This window comes from Carcharhinus amblyrhynchos, chromosome 1 (genome assembly GCF_965287045.1).
Source record: "Carcharhinus amblyrhynchos chromosome 1, sCarAmb.v2.hapA, whole genome shotgun sequence".
In the NCBI taxonomy this organism is placed as follows: domain Eukaryota; kingdom Metazoa; phylum Chordata; class Chondrichthyes; order Carcharhiniformes; family Carcharhinidae; genus Carcharhinus; species Carcharhinus amblyrhynchos.
In genome coordinates, this window is record NC_137324.1 from 129128364 (window position 1) to 129153858 (window position 25495).

The 25495-nt window shown below is 41.9% G+C and overlaps 1 protein-coding gene across 1 annotated transcript in view; it reads right to left on the reverse strand.

Moving 5' to 3' along the window:
• Positions 1-14310: 14310 nt before the first annotated feature.
• cfi (complement factor I) overlaps positions 14311-25495 on the reverse strand; it is a 50378-nt gene continuing 39193 nt past the window's right edge. The window contains exons 12-14 of the mRNA XM_080185490.1: positions 23844-24127; positions 16972-17070; positions 14311-14764 (exon numbers count right to left, since the gene is read on the reverse strand). Of these exons, the coding sequence (XP_080041616.1) occupies positions 14547-14764; positions 16972-17070; positions 23844-24127 (601 nt within the window). The 3' untranslated portion in view covers positions 14311-14546. The remainder of the gene's footprint in view (positions 14765-16971; positions 17071-23843; positions 24128-25495) is intronic.

Below are 25495 nucleotides of genomic sequence, written 5' to 3' on the forward strand. Positions count from 1 at the left end.
AGCAGCAATAGGGGAATCAAGAGATGTGATAGATAGACGTGAGTGTCATTTCTGTGTAGTCATCAGTGAATATGCCCACTTCTGATCTTATGATAGAGCAGCTGAAGATAGTTAGGTCTAGGGCACCATCCTGAAGAACTTCTGCAGTGATATCCTGGGGCTGAGATGATTGACCTCTAACTTTGCGGAATGGGTTGGATTTGTTGTGGCTTTCTGAGGTCAAGACATACTAGGGCAATTTTCCACATTGTTGGTAAATGCTAGTGTTGCAGCTAGAGCAGCTTGGCTAGGAGCCAGACTAGTTCAGTCGCCAGGTCATGTCCCTTCAGTTATTTCTTAATATCATGTGGAATAAGTTGAACTTGCTGAAGACTGACATCTCTGATGCTGGGATCGTCAGGAGGAGGTCAAGGTGGATCATCCACTTGTTTAAATTTTATTTATTATTATCACAAGTAGGCTTGCATTAATACTGCAATTAAGGTACTGTGAAAATACCCTAATTGCCATACTCCGGCGCCTGTTCGGGTACACCGAGGGAGAATTTAACATGGCCAATGTACCTAAGCTGCACGTCTTTCAAACTTGGAACCTCTGGCTGAAGCTTGTCTTTTGCACTAATATGACCAGATCCCCCATCATTAAAGGTCGGCATATTTATGGAGCATCTCTCTCCTATTAGTTGTTTATTTGTCCACCACCATTCACAGCTGGATGTGGCAGGACTGCAGAGCTTAGACCTGATGCATTAGTTGTGGGATCACTTGGTTCTCTCTCTTGCATGCTGTTTCCACTGTTTGGCACACAAGTCGTCCTGTGTTGTAGTTTCACTAGGTTGACACCTGAACTTTAGTTATACCTGGAGTGGCTACTGGCATGCGCTCCTGCGCTCTCCATTGAACCAGAGTTGATCCCTTGTCTTGATGGTGATAGTGGAATAAGGGATATGTTGGGCCCTGAGCTCAGAGATTGTGATTGAATAAAGTTCTGCTGGTCCATGCCGAGTTTTGAGCTGTTCTGAATCTATCCACTTTAGTGCAGTGCTTGTGCCATACAACACAATGGAGGGTATCCTTAATATGAAGATGGGACTTTGATAGACAGGATTACAATATTTCACCACCTTTCTGTGTTGGCCACAAAGCAGAAGGAAGTTCATCCCAGGTAATAATCATTTTAAAGGGCAGCCTAGATACTAATCAAATCACAAAATGACAGCTGAAAAGAGCAGAAAAATGAGCTTGTGCAATCATGCAAAATACAACTGGATTTCTGGGAAATGTCACATTTCAGATAATTTGTTTAATATAGGTGCATGGTGATCGAACCATAGAATGCCGACATTGCCAAAGGAGGCCATCCGGCCCATTGGGTTTGCATTCACTATCCAAAAGAGCATTTCACCTAGACACCATTATCACCACCACCACTCACCATGCGCCCCCCACCCTCCCTGCCCCACTATATCCCCATAACCCTACTTATTTACCATGGCTAATCTACTAAGCTGTACTGCACTAACTTTGGACTCTAAAAGGCAATTTAGCAAATGAGTACTGATTTGGTGCCACAGGGCTCAATCCCACAGGACCATAGCTATTAGCCAACGTCAGGGAATTGGATTCAGAATTTCAATACAAACTGGTCAAATTTGAAAATACTACCAAACTAGGTAGTGGAATTAAAGGAGACAGCCCAGAAGCTACAAAATGTTTCAAACAAAATAAGAGTGGGCTGAACAATGGAAGATAAAGAAATTATTGCAGTTAAACATGTAAAGTATTGCACATAGGAAAGAAAAAGATGTGACTTTGCAAATCAGAGTGGTTAGCGCTACTGCCTCACAATGCCAGGGATCTGGGTTTGATTCTGGTCTAGGGTAACTGTGTGGAGTTTGCTCATTCTCCCCAGGTCTGTGTGGATTTCTTCCAGATGCTCCCATTTCCTCCCACAGTCCAAAGAAGTGCAGGTTAGGATTGTGTTGTGAATAAAGAGATTCTGTCATGAAAGTGTTTTCTGGTTTGCAGATTCAGGTATTTCTGCATCACATTAGGGTGAATTGTGTTTTAAACTGGGCAAAATGTAGTAGAGAGTTCCAGGAACCTGAAAGAATTAAAAGCCTTGGTGATTGTGTCAGGTCACTAAGAGATTGCACATATCTTGCATTCTATTTATTTCTTTAGTGGAATCAACACACAAGATAGCTCCTTAATCTTTCATTAGTTAGTTCCTTAAAAGAAAAATGTCCATAATGGTATTAATGTGATTTGGGTTTTGGTCTCTGGATTTTTTTAGTTTTGAACTATTAGGGGATTTCCTACAGTTTTGTTTTCTGAGTCAAATGTTTTCCCTTCCTGGTTTTGAGGCCATTTACTTTCTGTTTTATGGCTGAAGTGGTTGATGTGCTGTCACACTGACAAATTTCTTCACACAGTATTCAGTTAATTTTATAAACAAAAGAAGGAGCTTATATTCCCACAGCACCTTTCATTTCCTTGGAACCTTCATGTTAGGGACCAGATCAGAACTCCAAGATATATTATCAAGTTAGACTAGATGCCAACAATTTTTGATTTTGGCATTAATGTGAGGATGAGATGTTTCACTCCAGCTGTGATTCTTTTGACCCACTAGGAAACTTTTCTCAAAATAAACTTTATTTAACAATACGGTTTAACTGTAACAAAAAGAATTAGTGTAATTTTTACCGATTGAAATACTTAACCATGACAAGGTACAATTCTGAACTGCTAGTTTTAGTTCCAATTTAAGCAATATTCCTCATAAACATAAACTCCTTTACAAAATCAGTGAGCAAGCAACAGGCTTATTTGCTGGTATGCTGGCTATTGGTCCTCAAACCTCCAGAACACCTCTGACAAGAGATACTTATTTTCTAGCAGATCCCAAACTCCAGTCTCTGAAGAGAGAGAGAGAGAGAGAGACCGTGCTCCCGCTCCTTGCAAATCCAAGCAGAAACTGCTCGCTATTCCACCCACACACCCCCTCCTGTAAGCTTAGCTCCTGTTAGCACATGATGTGCTCTTGTCTATCAATATGATTAAACCCTATTCTGAAACCCCAGGGGACAATCCAAAAAAAAATTGCATTAGCTCAGATTAAAACAAAAGCCCAGTATCTAGGATCAATTATGCTTCTACATTCTCAGCATGTGGACTATCTAGGGCAGACAGATTGGCACCGTAATCAGGGCTGAACTTTAAAGCATTCCCTTCACAAGAAACACGATGTAAATACATTTCTTAAAGGCACAACATTGTCACATTCACAACCAATGAAGAGTAGTCCCCATTGTAACGTAAAATAGTAGCTAACTTGCATGTGCAAGATCCTACAAGCAGCAGTTTAAAAGTCATCTGATTTTGCTGTGTTGTATGAGAGGTAAATGTTGGTCAGGACAACAGTAGAATCCTCTACTCTTCTTTGAATAACTTTACAGTTTTATCTTACACTTTCTGATGCAATCTCTGCCCCAGTCAAAAACTGATCCAACTTCCTCTCCTTCAAAGACAAGCTGAGAGTCAGCACTTAACGTATCAATTGTTGATACATCACGTATTCATTACCCCCCAGGAGAATAAGATCTGGTCTAGTTATACTCTTATGTAGTTTAAATTGGAGATCCCAATCTGTTAAACTGGAATAATCCATCAATAGAGATACTGTACAACTGTACTGTACAGCCCTTCAACTGTTTTATGGAGATCTTTCAGTTCACATCTAAATTTAGGCAGCTCTGAGTAAATAGGCGAGGCCTATCAGCTTCTCAGAGTACTGACGTTCTTCAAACTAGGAATCATTTAAGACACAGATCAGCAGATTTATTTTTCTCTCAGAGGGTTGTCAGTCTCTGGAGCTCTCTTCCTCAAGGCAGTGGAAGCAGAGTCTTTGAATATTTTTAAGAAAGAGCTCCTTAGATTCTTGAGTAACAAGAGAATGAAAGGCTATCGGGTGTCAGTGGCAATGTGGAGTTGAGGTTACAATCATCCCCATGGCTGTATTGAATGAAGGAGCAGGTTTGAGGGGCTGAGTGGTCTATTCCTGCTCCTACTTCATATGTTTGTATTCTTGTGTCTCCCCTCTAGATCATTTCCACTATATCACCCACTATGTTGAGGGAATAAAACTGGTTACAGTTGTCCAAGTGCACAATTCTTTAGATGAGGTGTCACCAGTGATATGTACATTGACATTAATTAGAACATCCTAATACTGTCTTAGGCTTAATGATAGTTATTCTACATTGGTATTGAAACCTCAGTGATAGGTGCATGATGACACTGAGATCTTTTTCTCTGTCAAGCTCTTTCAGTATTGTTCCCCGTAAATGGTTGTAGATTCTCTGTTGAAATATGTTAACAGCATAAGAGTAATGAGTTTGTTCAATAGCGAAGACTTTGGAACTTACTGTTAACAGAAAGGAACAGTCTGGTGACAATATGCTGTGGAGAAATGCAAAAATGTAGATGAAAAGACAAGGAATGGGAGTTGACACTCAATGGAAAGATGCTGATGCATGTGAATAAAAACAAGGTAAAGCAGTCCAAATATTTAGTTCTCTGAAAGCCAATGGCTGAAGCTGTAAAAAGACCAAACATTTTATTGTTACTGCCACAGGCATAGTCCACAAGGGTAAAGAAGTAAATGACAAATTTGTACAAAATATTGGTCAAACTCTAATTAGATTATCATGTGCTATTTTGAGGGCACCATTATGGAAGTACTTAACAAACCATTGAACATTGATTCACCATGATGATGCTAAGTATGAGAAACAGTATTTATAAGAAGAGAATTTAGCGACTATTTCCATAGAGTATCTCGCAGAATGTTCAAAAGAAAAACTAAAATGTGTATACAAGGAGGAATTTAGTATCATAAAAGTTGGTTGAGGTAGAAAAATTTAGATCCCCATCATTCTTAATGCTTGGCATCAAATTCCTAGAGTCCGCTTGATATCAGAAAGACATTCCTGTTTTGGACCACACTGGTTATACTGTAAGACCCAACTTGTCTCCTATTCTCCTGTGATACTTAAAATATCTTCTCTCAGTCTGCTGCCTTTCCCGAGCACTGCTGTGATTGAGAGACTACAATTTCCTGCTGAACCAGTATCTGGTTAATGCAGCTTGCCCAGCCTCTTCAAAAGAAAAGAAACCAGTGCGGACACAATGGGCCGAATGGTCTCCTTCTGTGCCGTAAAATTCTGTGATTCTGAGATTCCACCATCCTTCCACCCCTCCCTGGAGTGACTGATGCCTCCCCTCCCAGTCAAAAATCCCAGACACCTGAGTCCACTATCCATGCTGTCTTATTCATAGGATTGCTTGTAGTTATATATTGTATACTGCTTATTTTAAAACACTGCAAGTTAAAAGACTAAACTAATTCTTAGGACAGAGAACTGAAGATTTGAAATCTGAGAGCTGTTTTTCCTCAGAAGAAAGGTTTTTTTCATTTGTTCATGGGACATGGGCGACGCTGGCTGGCATTTTGGCAGGTGAAGTCAACCACATTGCTGTGGCTCTGGAAGCACATGTAGGCCAGGCCAGGCCAGTTAAGGACAACAGATTTCCTTCCCTGAAGGACATTAGCGAACAAGATGGGTTTTTACAAAAATCAACAATGGTTCATGATCATCAGTAGATTCTTAATTGCAGATGTTTATTAAATTCAAATTTCACTATCTGCCATGGCAGGATTCGAACCTAGTTCTCCAGAACATTAGCTGAGTTTCTTGATTAATAGTCTAGTGATAATACGACTGGGCCATCGCCTTCCTTTATTTTAGGGGAACACAAGTTTATAAGTGATAATTGCTTGAGTGTCTAAATCCCAGAACTGAGTTCATTCAATCTTGGCAGGCTTTGCAGAATTTGCTATGCAAATTAAACTATAAAAGTGCAATTTTACAAGGCCATTTAATGCTCTTCACTTGCCAAGTGAGGGTGCGGCTGCAGAGAACCAGTCAGGTTATATTAATGCATGTGTAGCAGAATAATAATCATATTAGGTTTATTGATCAATATACTTCAATTACTTAATCTTTGCACAGGACTGCACTCAAACTAATTGCTAAACATGAACTTTGCTACATCTTTACTATTTTTAGTGATCCTTTGCTGGTTTCTAAAATTCTTCCAATCTTGGCCAGCCACTAATCTTTGCAGCATTATACATCTTTTTGTTCAATTTGATACCATCCTTAACCTCCTTAGTTACCCACATCCTGCTTCCAAGTGTTATTTCTTTCTCAGTGCAAAATATATTTATGTTGAATGTTGTGAAATATTCCCTTAAATGTCTGCCACTGCTTTGCTCCCTTTTTCCTCAAATGCGCATACGATAAATATGGAAACAGAAGTTTCAGTATGATGATCCAAAATTGTACCCTTGTCAAAAAAGCAGCATACGGAAGATGAGAGTAAATAGAATGAAGTTGTAGGCCTGAATTCCCAACTTATTTCCAGGTCAGGGTAGGTGAGATCCCAGAGGGAATCATATCCATGCAGCCTCAAAGTCCACTGGGGATGGGGGAATATGAAACTGCACGGATGGGATTCCCACCAAGATTCCACCTGGCCTGGAATCAACTTTACACTGCAGTTTGCAGGGCCTTGTGGGAGGAAGCCTACCCTTGCCCCAGTTAAAGGCTTCAAGTGGCTATTTAATGGCCTTTTCCCACCCTCTGTTTTTAGGCTGGCAAGGGATATCAGATCAGTAAGGGGGATAGAAAAACATTAAAAGCCTATATCTTGGGTGGGAAGGGGGAGGGGTGCACATCCATCAGAAGCATCCATCCGCAAAGGCCTGGAGATCTCCAGACCTCCCTTGCCCATTGGCCTTTTCCCCAGGAACCTAAATGTCACCTGCCAATTACATCACTCTCCCCCCCCCGCCCCCCCCCCCCCCCCCCCCCCCCCCGCCCAACCTCAGGTAACTCCACCCTCCCCTCACTGGGACTTCTACTTAGTCCCAGGCACATTGCTGCAGTTTCTCTCCTGGCCACCACAGTGCTGAGGACCTGGAAAGCTGTCGGCCAACCAGCTTGACCAGCAGTGCCCCAAGTTGGGATTTCCTCCCTGTGACAGGCGGCAGTACACCCTGCTGCCAATCAGTGCTCATTAGAACGTAAAATAGCAGCAGGCCTGTAAGTGTTGGTGGAGATGTGTTCTGTTGGGATGGAGGGGACTTCCATTATCAAACAATTCAGGCCATAATTTGCACACTTAGTTAAAACGAAAGTCAGAATTTCGCAGTTTACTTTCATTGTTAATACGTCTGCAGCAATGTCTTATCTCAGAAGGAGATTACAAGAAATGTAAAGTTAAAGTGCAAGTGACTGGGGGGTTGTGTATTGAGATGGATAGAAAACTGCTGGCAGACAGGAAACAAAGAGTAGGAATAAACAGATCTTTTACCAAAACTGCACACAATATTCCAGGTGTAGCCTCACCAACTCCCCTATATAACTGCAGTAAAATATCCCAATTTCTATAATCAAATCCTCTCACAATGAAAGCTAACATACCATTTGCTTTTTTTACTGTCTGCTGTATGCTCACGCTTGCATTCAGTGACTAATGAACGAGAACACTAAGGTCTCACTGAATATCCACCGCTCTCAATTTACACCCATTCAAATAGTAATCTGCTTTCCTAATTGGCCACCAAACTGGATAACCTCACATTTATTTGTATTATATTTCATCCGCTATGTATATGGCCACTCACTCAGCCTGTCCAAATCATGCTGAAGTATGTCTACATCCTCCTCCCAGCTCACCCTTCCAGCCAGCTTTGTGTCATCTACAAATTTGGAGATAAACATTTAGTTCCCTCTTTCAAATCATTGATATAGTCATTGCCTGTCAATCAGAAAAAGGCCTGTTTATTCCAACTCTTTGCTTCCTGTTTGCTAACCCGCTTTCTATCCATCTCAAGACACAGCCCATAATCCCATGCACTTTAACTTTACATAGTAATCTGCCATGTGAGACTTTGTCAAAAGCCTTCTGAAAGTCTAGATAAACTATATCCACCTGTTCTCCCTGGTCAACTCTACTAGTTACATCATCAAAGAATTCCTGTAGATTTGTCACGTATGATTTCCCTTTCATAAATCCATGTTGACTTTGTCTGATTGTTCCGCTGCTCCAAATGCTGTGCTATGAAATCCTTGGTATTGGACTCTAGCAATTCCCAACTATTGACGTGAGACTCATTGGTCCATAGTTCCCTGTTTTCTCACTACCTCCCTTTTTAAATAGAATCATAGAATCAAACAGTGTCGAACAGATCCGTGGGCCCATCAAGTCTGCATGTGACAAACACCTGACCCATGGCCTTGAATGTTATGATGAACCTAATGCTCATCCAAGTACTTCTTAAAGGATGTGAGGCAACCACCCTCCCAGGCAGCACAATCCAGACCCTCACCACCCTCTAGGTAAAATTCTTCCTCACAGCCACCCCTAAAACTCCTGCCCCTCACCTTCATCTTGGGTCCTCTTGTGACTGACTTTTCAACTAAGGCGAACAGCTGCTCCTTATCCACTCTGTCCACACATAATCTTGTACACCTCAATTAAGTCGCTCCTCAGTCTTCTCTGCTCCAAAGAAAACAACCCAAACTTATCCAACCTCTCTTCATAATCTAAATGAATCGAACCTCACTATTATCTGCCTGCCTGGGTTGAAATGAATGAATAAGGTAGATAACTGTAGGGCCTGTTTTACTTGGTCAAAGGCCTCTCTCTGAGAAGCCTCCTCCCAATGCCAACATTGATTTTTTTAGAAGTCAGTGCAAGGGAGCCAAAATGGTTGCCAGTTTGAATAGAAAATAGCCATAACAGTTGACAATCTCTTACAAGGACTTTAATAGGGGTGGCATAGCATTGCTGCCTCACAGCACCAGGGACATGGGTTTGATTCCTGGCTTTGGTCACTGGCTGTACGGAGTCTGCACATTCTCCCCGTGTCTGTGTGGGTTTCCCCAGGTGCTCCAGTTTCCTCCCACAGTCCGAAAGACAGGCTGCTAAGTGCATTGGCCATGTTAAATTCTCCCTCAGTGCATTCGAACAGCCGCTGGAGTGTGGTGACTAGAGGATTTTCACAATAGCTTCATTGCAGCATTCATATAAGCCCACTAATAAATAAATTTTAATAAACTTTAAACTTTAAAACTTTAAAAACTCATATGTACATTTTTCTCTTGTGAAGAGGATGCCACCTTCCTTGGATCTTTGGAGGACTTCCTCCAAATTGATCCTATACTCTTTGGGTTACATCACTGTTATTAAGACATAGTTCAGATACACAACAATTTTCAGGATCCCTTGCAAAAGGCTTTCGCTGGTGTGCTGAAAGATAGCGCATTCAATGAAATGCCAAAGAGTAACTAATGTATTGGAAAAAGCCCTTGTGTGTATTAATGGAGATAAATTTCCTGGAGTCTCCCTCCAGCTCAAGCTGTTGGTACCCATGACTTCATTCCAATTTTGTGTGCTTGACGCCCCCTACCAATATCGCGTAAAAGTATTCTATCCTCAGGATAGGATATCTACTTGGGCAGCCCTGCTTATGGTCAGCTTGTAATCGCCACAAATTCTCACTGTGCAGTCTGGTTTTAACAATAACTTGGTGCGGCCCAATCTGAGAATTGTACCAGTTTATATATCCATAAGACTTCTAATAGCTTTGACTCCACCTCAGTTTTTTGGTGTAGGACATAAAGGGCAGGCCAGGCTCTAAATGTTTTGGCATTGATCACATTAATTTTGGCCTTAATTCCTTGTATGCACTCCAGTTCTCCTAGAATCATATAATCACTACAGTGCAGAAGAGGTCATTTGGTCAATCAAGTCTGCACCGACTCAGCACCTAACTAAGGACCCCCATCCCCATCCCCATCCCCATAACCTTCCCGTGTATTTACAAGGCCAATCCACCTCACCTGCACATCTTTGGACTCTGAAAGACTTCTTGATGCTTGTACAAGAGCTCCTGGAAAACTCCACTTCTGTTGCTGAATATTTCAGGCCAATTCAACTTGATTTGATTCAGCCAGCCACATCCCATGAGGCTAGCCTCTGTCCTTTCACTACCATCAGGGGTAACTGGGAAGACTGGTACTGAAAAGACAACGGTGTTGATTGCATTTCCCAGATAGGTTGCCAACTTGGCTGAGGTGTTGCTGAGCCTCATGGCAAAACGGCCTGTAAATATTTGTGTGTTTGCTGTCTTAAGACTGTGACCAGTATTGAACTCCACAGTTAATGGATGCCAGTTAACCATAAGGGAGATTTTGATGGAGCTATCTTATTTAACTTTACAATGTTGAGCTTATAAACTTCAAACTTCTATTTTGAATCTTTCTCAAGCCTCTGAGAGAGGAAATCCCTCCTCTTCTCAGTCTTAAATTGATACGGCTTTATTCTGGTCTAGACTGTCACATGACAGGAAACATCCTCTCAGCATTTACCTTGGCAAGCCCTTAAGAATCCTATTGGTTTCAGTGAGATCATCTTTCATTACTCTAAATTCCAACGAGTCCCAACCTGTTTAACCTTCCCTCATAAGAGAAGCCTTTTATTCCAGGGATCATCCTAGACAACCTTCTCTGAACTGCCTCCAATGAAATAATACTTTTCCTTAAAGAAGGGGACCAAAACTGCTGGAGATGTGGTCTCACCAGTACCTTGTACAGTTGCAGCAAGAGTTCCCTACTCTTATACTCAACCCCCTCAAAATATGGGCCAACATTCCATTAGCCTTCCTGATTACCTGCTGCAGTTTTGTGTGAGCTTTCTGTGTTTTATACACAGGTTCCCCCAGGTGCTCAGGAACCACTAAACAGTGAGGGGAAAAGCGCTGACCAACATTCTCTTGCCAATGTTGCTACTGGGGGGAACTTCTTTTGTCAGTGAGAATCACCTTGGCTTTAAATATCAGTTGTCACTGAACAGCGGGCATGTTGAAATTCCTATCCCAATCTAATGCATGAGCTTTCAAAAGTAGGTGGATTTAAAAGTAGAAATGGATATGCATTCCAACATTGATGGTAACAGAGTGGAGAGCAGATGGATATTGTCAGCTATGAAATACTTCCATCACCAGAGCACAAGAATGTAAAATACTTATATGTTTTAACTTTAATATATTCAGATGCATTACAAAGTCAATTGAACCTAAAATAAAAGCAAAGTACTTCAGATGCTAAAAATCTGAAATAAAAACAAGAAATGCTGGAAAAGCTCAGCAGGCCTGGCAGTGTCTGTCAAGAGAGAAACAGAGGTAATGGCTGAAATGCTCCAGTCTCGTCGCCACCTCCCCGTCCTAAGGAATCATAGTGCGAGAGACAGAAAATCCATCTGACCGTTTAAGAGTCTGTTGAGCTTGGAATTTCTGATCTTGGGGCAAACATGGCTGGAAAATCCCACCCAATGTTTCCAGTCCAATATGATTCTTCTTCAGGCCTAAAGAGGGGTAGGAATGTGATGGATTTTACGCTGTTGAAATAGGGTGGAGGGGCAAGAGGAGAAAAGTAGAAAGGCATGGATAGATTAGAGAGCAGGAGAGATTAGTTGACAAAGATTTCAGAACACGTAAGCCAAAGGGAGTGGTAATTATTGTATTATTAGAAGAAGGGATGGGGCCAGAGGGAAGGGAAGGAGAGAAAGGATCTGGAGGGGTATCAGTATTAATAAGGTATTGGAGCTTGCATTCCTTAACACCTGAAAGGAAGAGAAAAAAAATTATTGTTAAGGTGACAAATGAGATGAAGAATGAGGTGGAGCTGGGGACAAAGGTGAGTTGGTGTTGTTGGAGAGAGAGCAAGGTCGAATATGTGCATATTGTAGTGTGTAGCACTGAGTGTAGATCTCAGGAAGCAGTCTGATGCAATGATGTATTGCATTGAATCTATTTGGCCTGAATACCTACTTTAGAGTTCTCATACCTCAAGCCTTCACAGGTTCATCTGGTGGTGCCACATGCATGGGTGTTGAGCGACATGTTGCAGCGTAATGTCCAAATGATGCCGACCCAGATTTTTGAGGGAAGGGGGTACATTGGTTTACCCTTGGCAGGTGCATGCATTGCGTGTCTGGCGTAACTGCCACTGTAGCAAGATTTTCCATCCTTGCTGCAACAGGTTCCACAGCAGATGCTGTGGGCCATTCAAACCTCCATTGACTTAAGCGGGACTGGAAGGTCACTGGGTTCGTCCGGTCCCACCAGACGTTAATGGGTTTTTGGCTGGGCTGCCAAATCTCCTGTGCAGTGTTCCACCACAACAGAGCTGGAAAATCTTAGCCAAAGAGTCGATAGTTACTTCCAGTACTCCATTGGTAATTGGTCATTCAAAATCTAAAAAAAAGTTTCCAAATCTTCAGGAATACAGGCAAAAATCCAGACCTGAACCCTCAGATGGTCCTCACATCGGTCCCTGGGTGAGCTGGTATGCCTCTTCACACCAAAAATATCTGGGCTCATCATTCAGCAGGCCTCAATTCAGGTGCAGGGAGTTCTGATTTCAAAATCACCACCATGATCTTGTTTCCAGCCTTATATCAGTAACCTTGTTTGAGGCAGATGGAGTTGTTGTTCCAAAAGGCCATTCCAGGTTCTTCAGAATCCCTAGGTCCCAGTTCAGTTTCTGACTGTCTGGCTGTACTCAGCAAAACTATAGCAGGGATATGCTAGAACAGTCACTTATTTTCATGGCTTAAGAGCAGTCATTCCAGATGACCCAGGAGTGGATGTGGGGAACAAAATGGGGAGTCCAGCCAGAGATCATCAATTTTGGCAAAGACTGTTTTGGTGTATTCCAACTCTTATGTCAATGTGTGTCAAACGTTCATTCCCATGATTGCAGATATTCTAAAGTACCTGGAATGATCTTGTGAAACCAAAATCTCCATCTGTCTCAAACATGATACAACCTTGATCGGAATTATAGAATCAATAAAGTGCAGAAGGAGGCCATTTGATGCATGGAACCTGCACTGACAACAATCCCAGCCAGGCCCTGTCCCCATAATACTGTGTATCTACACCATTAATCCCCCTGATATTAATGGGTGGCACGGTGGCACAGCGGTTAGAACTGCTGCCCCACAATGCCAAGGACCCGTGTTTGATTCCTGGCTTGAGTCACTGTATATGTGGAGTTTGCATGTTCTCCCCATGTCTGCATGAGTTTCCTTCAGGTGCTTTGGTTTCCTCCCACAGTCCAAAGATGTATGGATTAGGTGGGTTGGCCATGCTAAATTGCCCCTTAGTATCAGGGGATTAGCTCGGATAACTGCATGGGGTTATGGGGAAAGGGCCTGAGTGGGATTGTGGTCAGTGCAGATTTGATGGACTGCATGGCCTCCTTCTGCACTGTAGAATTCTATGACTCTATGATTCAATTTAATTTGGCCAATCCACCTAACTTGCACATCTTTGGAGTGTGGGAAGAAACCAGAGCACCCAAAGAAAACTTACCCAAAAATGGGGAGAATGTGCAAACTCCACACGTGCCCTTGGGCCAATTGTGATGCAAAATGCCCAATTGCTCCTCCCAACACTGCAGGTACTGTAGAGGATGCCCATGACACGTGGCAAAGCTGATGGCCTGGCTGCAGGCGAGTCCCTTCCATTCATGCGAGGGCCCCTCGGTGAAAAGGGCAACCCTCGTTTGAACCTCACTCCCAGCCTCCCATCCACTACTGCTTCTTACAACACTTCACTGGGGTTTGCTTGACTATCCCTGGTGAGGGCAGCCTAGTTTCAAGTTCAGCAACAGTCCTGCTTAGGGACTCACTGCAGTCCCAGCAGTGGTGACTAATCCAGGATCTGGGCTTAACAGTTGACTGGACCAGCACTTTAAGACCAAAAGCTGTAAACATTTACTATTGAGGTAAACATGTTGGAAAAATTACTTGCCATTTATATTGCTTAGGTAAATATTAAACCCAATGTAAATTGCTAACCGTTGGAAAAGAGACATTGACAGTGCTGACCATGGCTAGACTATACGCTATTCACTTTTATGAGCAATTTGGAACATGCTGCAGATGAAGTAGGCAGTATGCTTCTTGCCAGTTTGTCTTCACCATGGTTCCCCCAGAGATCTTTTCTGGATTTTCTGGTGGATTTTGGATTTCTGGTGGAATCCTTTGACCTTCTCAATCTGGTGACATTTCTCCTTCTCTAGATTTTTAACGACTTAAATCTTTAATAGTGACAAGTCCTTGCAAAAAGTAATTGACACAATAATGGTTTTGATGTCGTAAAGCATATTTTATTATTAGAAGAGGTTGTAAAGTGACAGTTCAGTATCCACCTCAGCTTAATTCTGATCATTGTACTTCACAACTTTCTTTCTGATAAGACAGGGTCGTTGGTTGTAGTTGTATTTGTACCCGATGATGTGATTATGTTATCATTTTAAAACCTCTCCAATGAAAATGTGAGTTCTAAAGAATGCACTTTCTGCAACCAAGTTAGGCGTTAGTACAGTAGAAGGCTTTGAACTTTCAGTTGTTGTACTTGTTAATCAGACTTCTACCAACGTAGCCGCTAATCCAGTCAAAGTAGTGGGCCACCTTTGTGTACACGCCGGGTAATCCAGCTTTTCCACACCCTTCGCCCCAGCTAACTACACCCCACACGTACGCTTCATTTCTTTCATCAGAACAAACTAATGGACCTCCAGAATCACCTTTGCAAGCATCGACTGTCCCATCCATCTTCCCTGCTCAAGAAAAGAAGTATGAAAATCAGGGAGAAAGCTTAAAATGTGAAAGAGTCACTGATGCAGATTCAAATTTGCCTTAATTCGGCTGTTTTTTTAAAAAACAAATAATAAAAGTAACTTATTGAAACTCTGAACATCTGTATCACTTTGCTGAATAACTTTAGGAATTGCAGGAGAAATTCAATGTCAAATTTAACACTACAACTACTAAGTTAATTTAAATATTGGCAAAAATATATAAGCAAGGGAATGCAAATATAAAGTGGCTTTCAGAAAACAAGGGAATGCTCAAACAGCTAAATGGCCTCTTTCTGTGTTGTATGATTCCACGGTTCAGGAAGTCCTGCGTGATCTATTGGTCTTCCACAATGAGTTTAGTTACATGGGACCTCTGCCATTTATTAGGGATCTCCTCTAATTTATTATTGAGCTTAGAGTGGAAGGTCATGTGATATTATAGAGTTCATTCTGTATTTAGCCCTTTACAATTTATGCAACATAGTTTGGATACACGTTGCTCCACGATACAGATCATATATGTTTCAAAAGTTCAAAAAGCATTAAGTACTTGTAGAGCTGAATCATTTTCAGCAGACATCCACTGACATTCCAAGAGGACAGAGGATTATCCAGTTTCCCATTCATTGACTCCAACTCCCCCCCAACCTCATTGACTGTTTGTACACCTCGCACTGCCTCAGAAAAGCAGGACCGCATGCACCCAGGACATTCTCTCTTCCACCTTCTTCTGTCGGGAAGAGATATAAAAGTCTGAGGTCACGTATCAATTGACTCAAGAACAGCTTCTTCCCTGCTGCCATCAGACTTTTGAATACCTTGTATTAAATTGATCTTTCTTTATACCGTCTATGACTGTAACACTACATTCTGCACTGTCTCCTTTCCTTCTCTATGGACGGTGTGCTCTGTCTGTGTAGCATGCAAAAAGCAATACTTTTCACTGTATACTAATACATGTGACATTAATAAATGAAATCAAATCAAAACTCCACTGCGATCCAGAAATACCAATTGCTAGCCTTTAAATTGGTATTTTATGGGAGCAGGATTGCCAGTTCCATCATTCAATCAGATCAGATCTGATCAATACTTGTACTCTCCATGTACAAGTTTATCCTGCATCCTTGAACACCTTACACAAATCTATAGTTTTGATCATTTCATCTACCCCAGTATTCACAAACCTTTTGGGGTATGAAAAACTGCTTCCTGATTGAACTACATCTAATTTTAAATTATGGCTCCCTTCTAGATTGTCATACAAGAAGAAATAATTTCACTGCATTGATCTTACCAGGTATGTTCCTCCCAAGCCTTATCCTCCTATCATTCAACTACCACAGCCCCCATTCATCTCAAAAAATTGTATGCTATCATGGAAAGAATGGAGCTGGGGAAGGGCCTCTCTACATGTGTTTGTTTTCAGACAGCGCTGACTCTTTTTCTGCTGTGAACACATTCTGCTATTTTGCTTTCAGACAGTGCTGACCGATATTTTGCTTTTAACACCTAATCTGGACCACAGCTTTATACTTTAACACTATCATTACCACTCCCTTTGTCTTGTATTCCATGAGATCTTTGTCATTTCATCTCTCCTGTCCTCTAACCTATCCCTGGGCTTCCTCACTTTTTCGACAGCATAAACCTATCACATTTAACTGCTTTCTGATCCTGAGGAAGAATTATTGCTCTGTTTTTCTCTCTCCACAGATCATACAATCATAGCGACTAGGGGATTTTCTCAGTAACTTCTTGGCAGTGTTAATGCAAGCCTACTTGTGACACGAACAAATAAATGTTAAATGTTAAGATATAAACATAGAAAACGTGTGCAGGAGTAAGCCATTTGGTCCTTCAAGCCTGCACCACCATTCAGTATGATCATGGCTGATCATGTACTTTCAGTATCCCACTCCCACTTTCCCTGCCTACCCTTTGATCCCTTTAGCCGCAACGGCTATATCCAGCTCCCTCTTGAAAATATCTAACAAACTGGCCCCAACAGCTTTCTGTGGTAGAGAATCCCACAGGTTCACAACTCTCTGAGCGAAGAATTTCCTCCTCGTGTCAGTCATGAATGGTTGCGGTTCCCATAAGATCTCTTATCAAAACTGATGGATTGTTGAACCCTTCAAGGTTCTGAGAGGAGAAGCGGATTTTCATCAACGTTTTAACCTTACCTGCGCACTCCATTCCTTCATAAAAATTAGATTCGTAAATACTTGAACAGTTTTCAAAAATTTCAAGCTCAGCCCAGCGAAGAATGCTGACTTTAGAACCTAGAAATACAATAATACAAGTAAGTGACAGTGGCATACATTAATGTAACACCAGCTATTTGATATCATCATTTCTGCAGCAAGTTGATTAACTATTCTCTCAGCTAGAAACTTGCTTATGAGCAATTCCATTTCAAACGGGTTCTGTAGAATGCTGAAGAATCAGGTATTCCATTTAGTTAATTTTATGGGCAATTTATATTCTTACAGGAGCATATAAAGTTATTCGGATTTCACCAGAAAAAGATAGACCTTTCCCACAATCTTCCAAATGGCAATCCTCCAATCTTAGTCAAACTACCAAGAACCAGCCTCTATAAAGTGGCAAGATGCAAATTAATATTGGCAGAAGCCTAGCAAAAAATGACTTGTTTGTTATTTTATGATGGAATCTCTCTCCCTGGTCACTGACCAAGGCTAAAATAGACATTTTGTAGCTTGACATTATGTTTGACCCTGTGTTGAGCTTCTGTCTCCAGATTCTCTTCAACCTCCAACCGAAGACTGCCTTCTTTGATTTACACAACATTGTCCATCTCCACCTGACCTCACTCCACTGCTACTGAAACTCTCATCCTTTGTTACCTCCAGGCTTGTCTATTCCAATACTCTCTTGGCTGACTTCCCACCTTGTACCTAGATAAACTTGAGTTCACTCAAAATCCTGTTGGCTGTCTCCTAACACGGACCAACACTCATGGAATTATGATGATATTGCAATTGCAGAGACATGATTAAAGGAGGGACAGGACTGGCAGCTTAACATTCTGGGATAGAAGGGGAAACAAAAGGGCGGGAGAGTTGCATTGCTGATTAGGGAGCACATCATAGCTGTGTTGAGGGAGGACACATTGGAGGACCTTGTAATCACAATGTTGGGAGTGTATTATAGACTCCCCAACAGCCTGCAGGAGACAGAGGAGCAGTTGTGTTGTCAGATACTGGAAAGGTATGAAAAAAGCAGGATAGTTGTGATGGATAACTTTAACTTCCCCCATATCGACTACCTTACAGCCAGGAACTGGGATGGAGAGCAATTTATTAGGTGTGTCCAGGAATGTTTTTTGATACAGTATGTATCAGCCAGGGAGGGGGCCACACTAGGCTTGGTATTGGGGAATAAGCCGGGCCTAGTGATTGATGTTTCAGTGGGGAAGCACTTTGGGCTTAGCAACCACATTCCATAAGATTTCAGGCAGTCATGGATAAGGACAGGAGTAGCCCTTGGGTGAGTGTGTTTAATTGGGCAAAGGCCAAATAAATCTAAATTAGACAGGAATTGGGATATGTGCATTGGGAGCAGTTGTTTGAGGGCAAATCCATGTTTGACATGTGGGAGGCTTTTAAAGGCCAGTTGATTAAAGTGCAGGACAGGCATATCCCTGAAAAATGAAAGATAGGAATGGTAGGCTTTGGGAACCTTGAATGACAAAGGAAATTGTAAGCATAGCCAAAAGGGAAAAGGAAGGATATGATAAGTTTAGGCATCTAAAATCTGCCGATGCCCTTGAGGAGTATAGTGAAAGTAGAAAGGAACTTAAACACGAAATTAGGAGGACCAAAAAGGGCCATGAAATGGCTTTAGCAAACAAGGACAAGGAGAATTCCAAGGCTTCTTATGCATATATTAAGAACAAAAGAGTAGCAAGAGAAAAAGTAGGCCCACTTAAAGGACAATGGAGGGAAGTTATGTGTGGAGCCACAGGAAGGAGTGCAAGCATTGGGAAATCATATTGCAGATATATAAAACCTTGGTTAGGCTGCATTTGGAGTACTGCGTGCAGTTCTGGCCCCACGCTACCAGAAGGACATGGAAGCTTTGGAGAGAGTGCCAGAAGATTCACCAGGATGTTGCCTGGTCTTGAGGATGTTGACTGTGAGGGGAGATTGAACAAGCTAGGATTGTTTTCACTGGAAAGATGGAGGCTGAGGAGAGACATGATAGAGGTCTACAAAATTATGCGAGGCATTAACAGGGTGGTTTGTCAGAGGCTTTTTCCCAGAGTGGAAGTGTCAATTACAAGAGGGCACAGATACAAAGTGACAGGGGTAAAGTTTAAGGGAGATGTGTGGGGAACATTTTTCATGCAGAGAGTGCTGGGTGCCTGGCCTGCACTGACAGAGGATGTGGTGGAAGCAGGAACATTAGCGATATTTAAGAGGCATCTGGATTGGTACATGAATAGGGAGGGAATGGAGGGATACAGACCGAGTAAGGGCAGAAGGTGTTTTTTGGTAGTTTAGTCGGGCATCATGATCAGCATGGGCTTAGAGGGCATGTTCCTGTGCTGTAATATTCTTTATTTCTTGTTCTTTGTTCTTACCACCCATTGCCCTTGTGTGCACTAACCTATATTGGGTCCCATTTTATTAATGCTTCTACTTTAAAAGTTTTATCCTTGTTTTTAAATCCTTTTATGGTCATGCTCCTACCTGTCCTTGTAATTTCCTCCTTGCTATAACCCTCCAAGATTCTGCACTCTCCCAATTCTGCTCCATGCCACCCCAATTTTCTTTGCTTCACCTTTAGCAGCCACAACTTCACTGTCTAGGCTCCAAACTCAGGAACTCCCTCCTTAAGCTGGCCTGGTTACTTCTCTCGACTTTCAAAAGTTTATTAAAAATATAGAAACTAGAAGGAGGCGTAAGCCATTTGGCTCTTTGAGCTACTCCACCATTCATTTTGATCATAGCTGATCATTGAATTTAATATCCTGACCCTCCCTTCCCCCCATTTCCCTTGATCCTTTTAGCCCCTAGAGCTGTATCTAATATCTTCTGGAAATCAGACAACGTTTTGACCTCAATTATATTCTGTAATAGTGAATTCCACACATTCACTACCCTCTGGATAAAGAAATTTCTCCTCACCTCAGTTCTAAAAGTTTACCTCTTATCTTCAAACTATGACCCCTCGTTATGGACTCCCCCACCATTGGGAACATTCTTTCTGAATCTACTCTGTCTAACCCTGCTGGAATTTTAAATAAGTTTCTATGAGGTCCCCTCTCACTCTTCTAAACTCCAGTGAATATAATCCTAACTGACTTAGTCTGTCCTCAAAAAGGAATTTTGGCATGTCAGCTACGACTCTCACCAACTTTTACAGGCGCACCATAGAAAGCATTCTTTCTGGTTGTATCACAGCTTGGTATGGCTCCTGCTCTGCCCAAGACCGCAAGGAACTACAAAAGGTCGTGAATGTAGCCCAATCCATCATGCAAACCAGCCTCCCATCCATTGACTCTCTCTACACTTCCCGCTGCCTCGGCAAAGCAACCAGCATAATTAAGGACCCCACGCACCCCAGAGATTCTCCCTTCCACCTTTTTCAGGATAAAGAGACGAAAGTCTGAGGTTATATACCAACTGATTCAAGAACAGCTTCTTCCCTGCTGCTGTCAGACTTTTAAATGGACTTACCTTGCATTAAGTTGATCTTTCTCTACACCCTAACTATGACTGTTACATTACATTTTGCACTCTCTCATTTCCTTCTCTATGATTGGTGTGTTTTGTCTGTATAGCATGCAAAAAAAATACTTTTCATTGTAATACATGTGACAATAATAAATCAAGTCAAATCAAAATCATATGGCAGACCAACCATCCCAGGAATCAGCCTAGTAAACCTTTGCTGTACTCCCTCTATAGCAAAGACATCCTTCCTCAGAGAAGGACACCAAAATTGCACAGAATACTCCAGGTGTGGCCTCACCACTGCCCTATACAATTGAAGCAAAACATTTCTATCCCTATACTCAAATCCTCTCGCTATGAAGGCCAACATACCATTTGCCTTCTTTACTGCCAGCTGTACCTGCATACTTACTTTTGGCAATTGATGCATGAGGATACCAAGGTCTCACTGAGTATCCACCTCTCTCAATTTACTCCCATTCAAGTAATAATCTGTCTTCCTAATATTGCTACCAAAGTGGATAACCTCACATTTATCCACATACCACATCTGCCATGCATATACACTCTCGCCCTGTCCAAGTCACACTGAAGGATCTCTGCATCCTCCTCACAGCTCACCCTCCCACCCAGCTTTGTATCATCTGCAAATTTGGTGATAATACGTTCAGTTCCCTCTTCCAAATCAAATGTGAACAGTTGGTCTCCTAGCACAGATCCATGTGGTTAAAACCTACTCTGTGGCCAAACATTGGCCACTTGTCCTAATATCTGTTTATGTGGCTTGGTGTCAAATTTTGTTTGTTGATCACTCCTGTGAAATGCTTTGAGATGTTTACTATGTTAAAGATATGGAGCGAGATTGTCTGGCCTCGAGCCACGTGTTTCCTGCCAGTGGAAGGTGGCGCCTTGTTTGCTAGTGGCTGAATTCTCCGATCCCGCCATTGTCAATGGGAATTCCCACTGCCATCACCCCATGCTGGCAGGAAACCCATGGGCGGGAGTGCACTGCCAGCGGGACTGGAGAATCCCACCGACATGAATGGCCGAGAATTCCAGTCCTGGTGTCAATGCCAGTTATTGTGTTCTTTGCTAAATGCACTGTTAGAAAGAGGAGATTATCATATTCACTTATTTTTTAAATTTCCAATTCTGAACACAGTATTAAAATCTGCTTTTCTTGCACTTGGAGCAGTTAATATGGACTAACAAACAAAGAGCTGAAGTAGGCCATTCGTCCTGTCAAGCCTGCTCCACCATTTAATAAAATCATGGCTGACTTGATAGTAACCTCAAATCTACATCTCGCCTGCTCCTGATAACCTATCACCCCCTTGCCTACCATCTGCCTTAAACATTTCGAAGACTCTGCTTTCACCACGTTTTCAGGAACAGAGTTCCAAAGATTCATAACCTGTAGAGAAAAAACATTTTGCCTCAGGTCTACTATAAATGGGCGACCCCTTATTTTTAAACAGTGACTCTTGGTTCTACATTCTCTGATAAGAGAGGAAACATCCTCACCACGTCTCTCCTTTCAATATTGTTGCTGATTTGTAAAAGTGAATATGTGAGCCACCTGTTATTCTGTTTACCTGTTATTTAGGACGTTCATCCATGGTTTGCGGGACACTGTCACTCCAACATTTAAGGGGCAGTGAGGAGCAGGGGAAGAGTGGGGATTGGGGTGGTGGATGGTAGGGTTGAGAGGAGAGTCATTGTTCTGCACTCAGGAAGCCTAGAAAAATAGGTTCCCCTCAGGTCCTCTAACATTTAATGTCAGAGCTCATTAACAGTTCTGTTTCCTGATAGCAACTAATTGCAAGGCAGCTGTTGGGTGTGGTAGCCTCAACACAAGGCCAAATCCAGGAATTAGAGAGGAGGAAGGACATGATTGCAAAGAATGGGGTTGGGGATAAGTCAGAAGGTAGCGAGGGAAGGCAGAAGCTGAAGGTGGGAAGACTGGGAGGTGACATGGTTCAGACCAGAGGCTGCAGGAAGGTTCAAATAGGAAAGACCAGACAGGGAGTTCAAAAAGGCTGGATTAGAATGGCCTGCAAGGGGGAATCATTAAATCGACCAGATATATGCTGGTTGTTGTTATTAATTAGGAGAGGTGATGGCTTCGTGGTATTATCACTAGACTATTAATCCAGAAACTCAGCTAATGATGTGGGGACCTGGGTCCGAATCGCAAATGGTGGAATTTGAATTCAGTAAAAAATATCTGGAATTAAGAATCTACTGATAACCATGAAGCTATTGTCGATTGTCAGAAAAACCAATCTGGTTCACGAATATCCTTCAGGGAAGGAAATCTGCCACCCTTAACTGGTCTGGCCTACATGTGACTTGAGAGCCACAGCAATGTGGTTAACTTTCAACTGCCCTTGGGCAAATTGGGATGGGCAATAAATGGTAGCCAGCCAGCGATATCCATGTCGCATGAATGAATAAAAAGAAATCACTGTTAAGGCACTTCACCTCATTAAAATATTTACTCTTGGGATCACTTTGGTTGCCTTTTCCCCATTCCAACTCTCTGAAAACCTAAAGAGGCAGGGTTTGAGTTCACTTGGAATTTGTTTTGAGATTTTTGACATCCCACCTGATTCAAACACATCCATTTTTTGTCTTACAATGCAATCATGTGATCCCAGAATAGAGCTGGGGATTTTGAGTGTAAGAGTTTTTGCAGAGAGTCAAATGTAAGGTTGTGGGAGCTAGCAGTTTCAGAAAGAGAGGGGGAGAAACTAATCCAGAGGACATTATCCTCTCGGTGTATGCAGGGTGGCTTTGAAAAATGGCAAAGGATAGCAAACACGAAAAGGACACTTTAGGGAGGGGCACAGTTACCAAAATGATAAACTCACAGACCAAAATGATAAACCCAGCTCTGACATAAGTTTGGAATTTAAATTGTGATGGACATTTTTCCATGCTGGCAAAATGTCCTAAAAATCCTCAATTCTCTTGCTTGTTTATGGTCTGGGCAGCATCTAAAATTTAAACTGGAAGTCCACCGAGGCTCATTGGAACTATGTTTGACTTAATCCGTGTCTCAGGGCATGAAGCATAATTGATGCAAACCTCAAGGTCGCTTAGAAGATGATTGCTGCAAGGAATTGAACAGAGGGCAAAAATAATCTTCAAAATATATAAGACAAAACAGAACCATTGATGGAAAGCACATTTTGCAACGCGAACCTCAAAAATAAGAGTGAGTTAACTTTCTGTGGTCAGAAATTTAAGTTAGATCCAAGTCTAATACTGTTACAATGTTTACATTAAAAGTAAAATCCCCAAAGATAATGTAATACTTCCCATACATTACTCCATAATAATATGTTTACCTGGTGCTTGACCCCAACCGGATATTAAGCAAGACTGACGGGGTCTGAATAGATACTCAGACCAGGGGACACAGATAGGTTGGACATCAATGCTCAGCGGAATGCATTCTCTGTTTTTAAAAACGTGAACCACTTTTATTAAGGCGATGTCATTCTCGTATGTTTTGGGATTGTACTCATGGTGGATGATGATTTTCTCGACTGGCAAGATTTCTTCATTATCTGCAATGCCTCTTTTATTGTACTTTGCAATTCTCACCACATAATCAGACAAGTGGTAAGGCCTGGAATAAGGACAAAAGAAATGAATAAAAAAGATTTCTGCAACGCATTGGAAATTGTATCAGATATTTTAGTGAAAATTATGAGAAAGTGAATGACATGTGGAGCATAGCTTATTTTTCATTGACAAACCTCAGAGGGAAATACGTGGGGAGAAATCCATTCAGGTAGTGAGACTGACATTGATCTTTTGGGGCAGAAATAAACTCTGGTTTCTCTTTGCTGCCGGTATGGTATTCTTTAATAGTATCGAGGAAGAATGCTTCATAGATCACATTGGTTGCTTCCTGAGCAGTGCCTGCCCTTGGGAAATTGGCATTGGCCTGCATAGCATTGCTCCAAGTGATGTATTGTAAGCACATTTCACCCCCATAATCCCACATATTCCATAGGTGATAATCACAGCATGTGTGATAATGATACAAAAACAGAAAACGCTGGAAAATCTCAGCAGGTCTGACAGATACCTGCATGGCCAATGCACCTAATTTAGAGTGGCCGATGCACCTAATCAACATGTCTTTCGGACTGTGAGAGGAAACCAGAGCACCCAAAGGAAACCCATGCAGACATGGGGAGAATGTGCAGACTCTGCACGGACAGTCACCCAAGCCAGGAATCGAACCTGGGTCCCTGGCACTGTGAAGCAGTAGTGCTAACCACTGTGCCATTTGACATCCCTACTATTTCTTCGTTCCCCTGCCTTATGTTTAAAAGCAAATCCTGTACATAAAAGGACATGGAATAGGTAATGGGTCCAATGCAGCCTAACCAGAATCCTCAAAAAGACAAGCTTCTTAAAACATCCTTACCTTAGTGTGAAGCAAAGAGAAGCAGGCATACTCCCCTCTCACCTCTACTGTAATCCTGAATGCCATTGACAGGCTCTAGTCAGGCTCCTCACCAATACTTTACCTGGCCCTCCCAGGATCTATTTTCACCAGTAGGTTGCTTGAGGATGTACAGTAGGCTTCCGAGTTCAGTTGTTCTAGTTTAAATGAGGCCTGAAGACAAATTTCTATTGGGCCTTGAGCCAACGTGAGCAAGCTCAATTCATGCTGGCAGGTTGGCACTATCTAAATTATACCCCCTTGCTTCAAATTTTGTAGAGAAAATAAATATTGAAATTGGAGAACGGTAAGATATGGATGTAAAACTTAACAATGTGTATTATTTAAAGAGAGTCAGTATTTTAAACATTAGCAAATTTAAGCTGGACAAGTCAATGGGGCACAATAATTTATATCTGAAAATTCTGAGGGAAATTAAGGATGAAGAACTAATTGTAACTGGTTTGCAGAGATTTCTCAAAAAGAAGTTGTACTTGGCCAACCTTACATTAATTTTATGTCCTGATAGCCCTTTCTTTT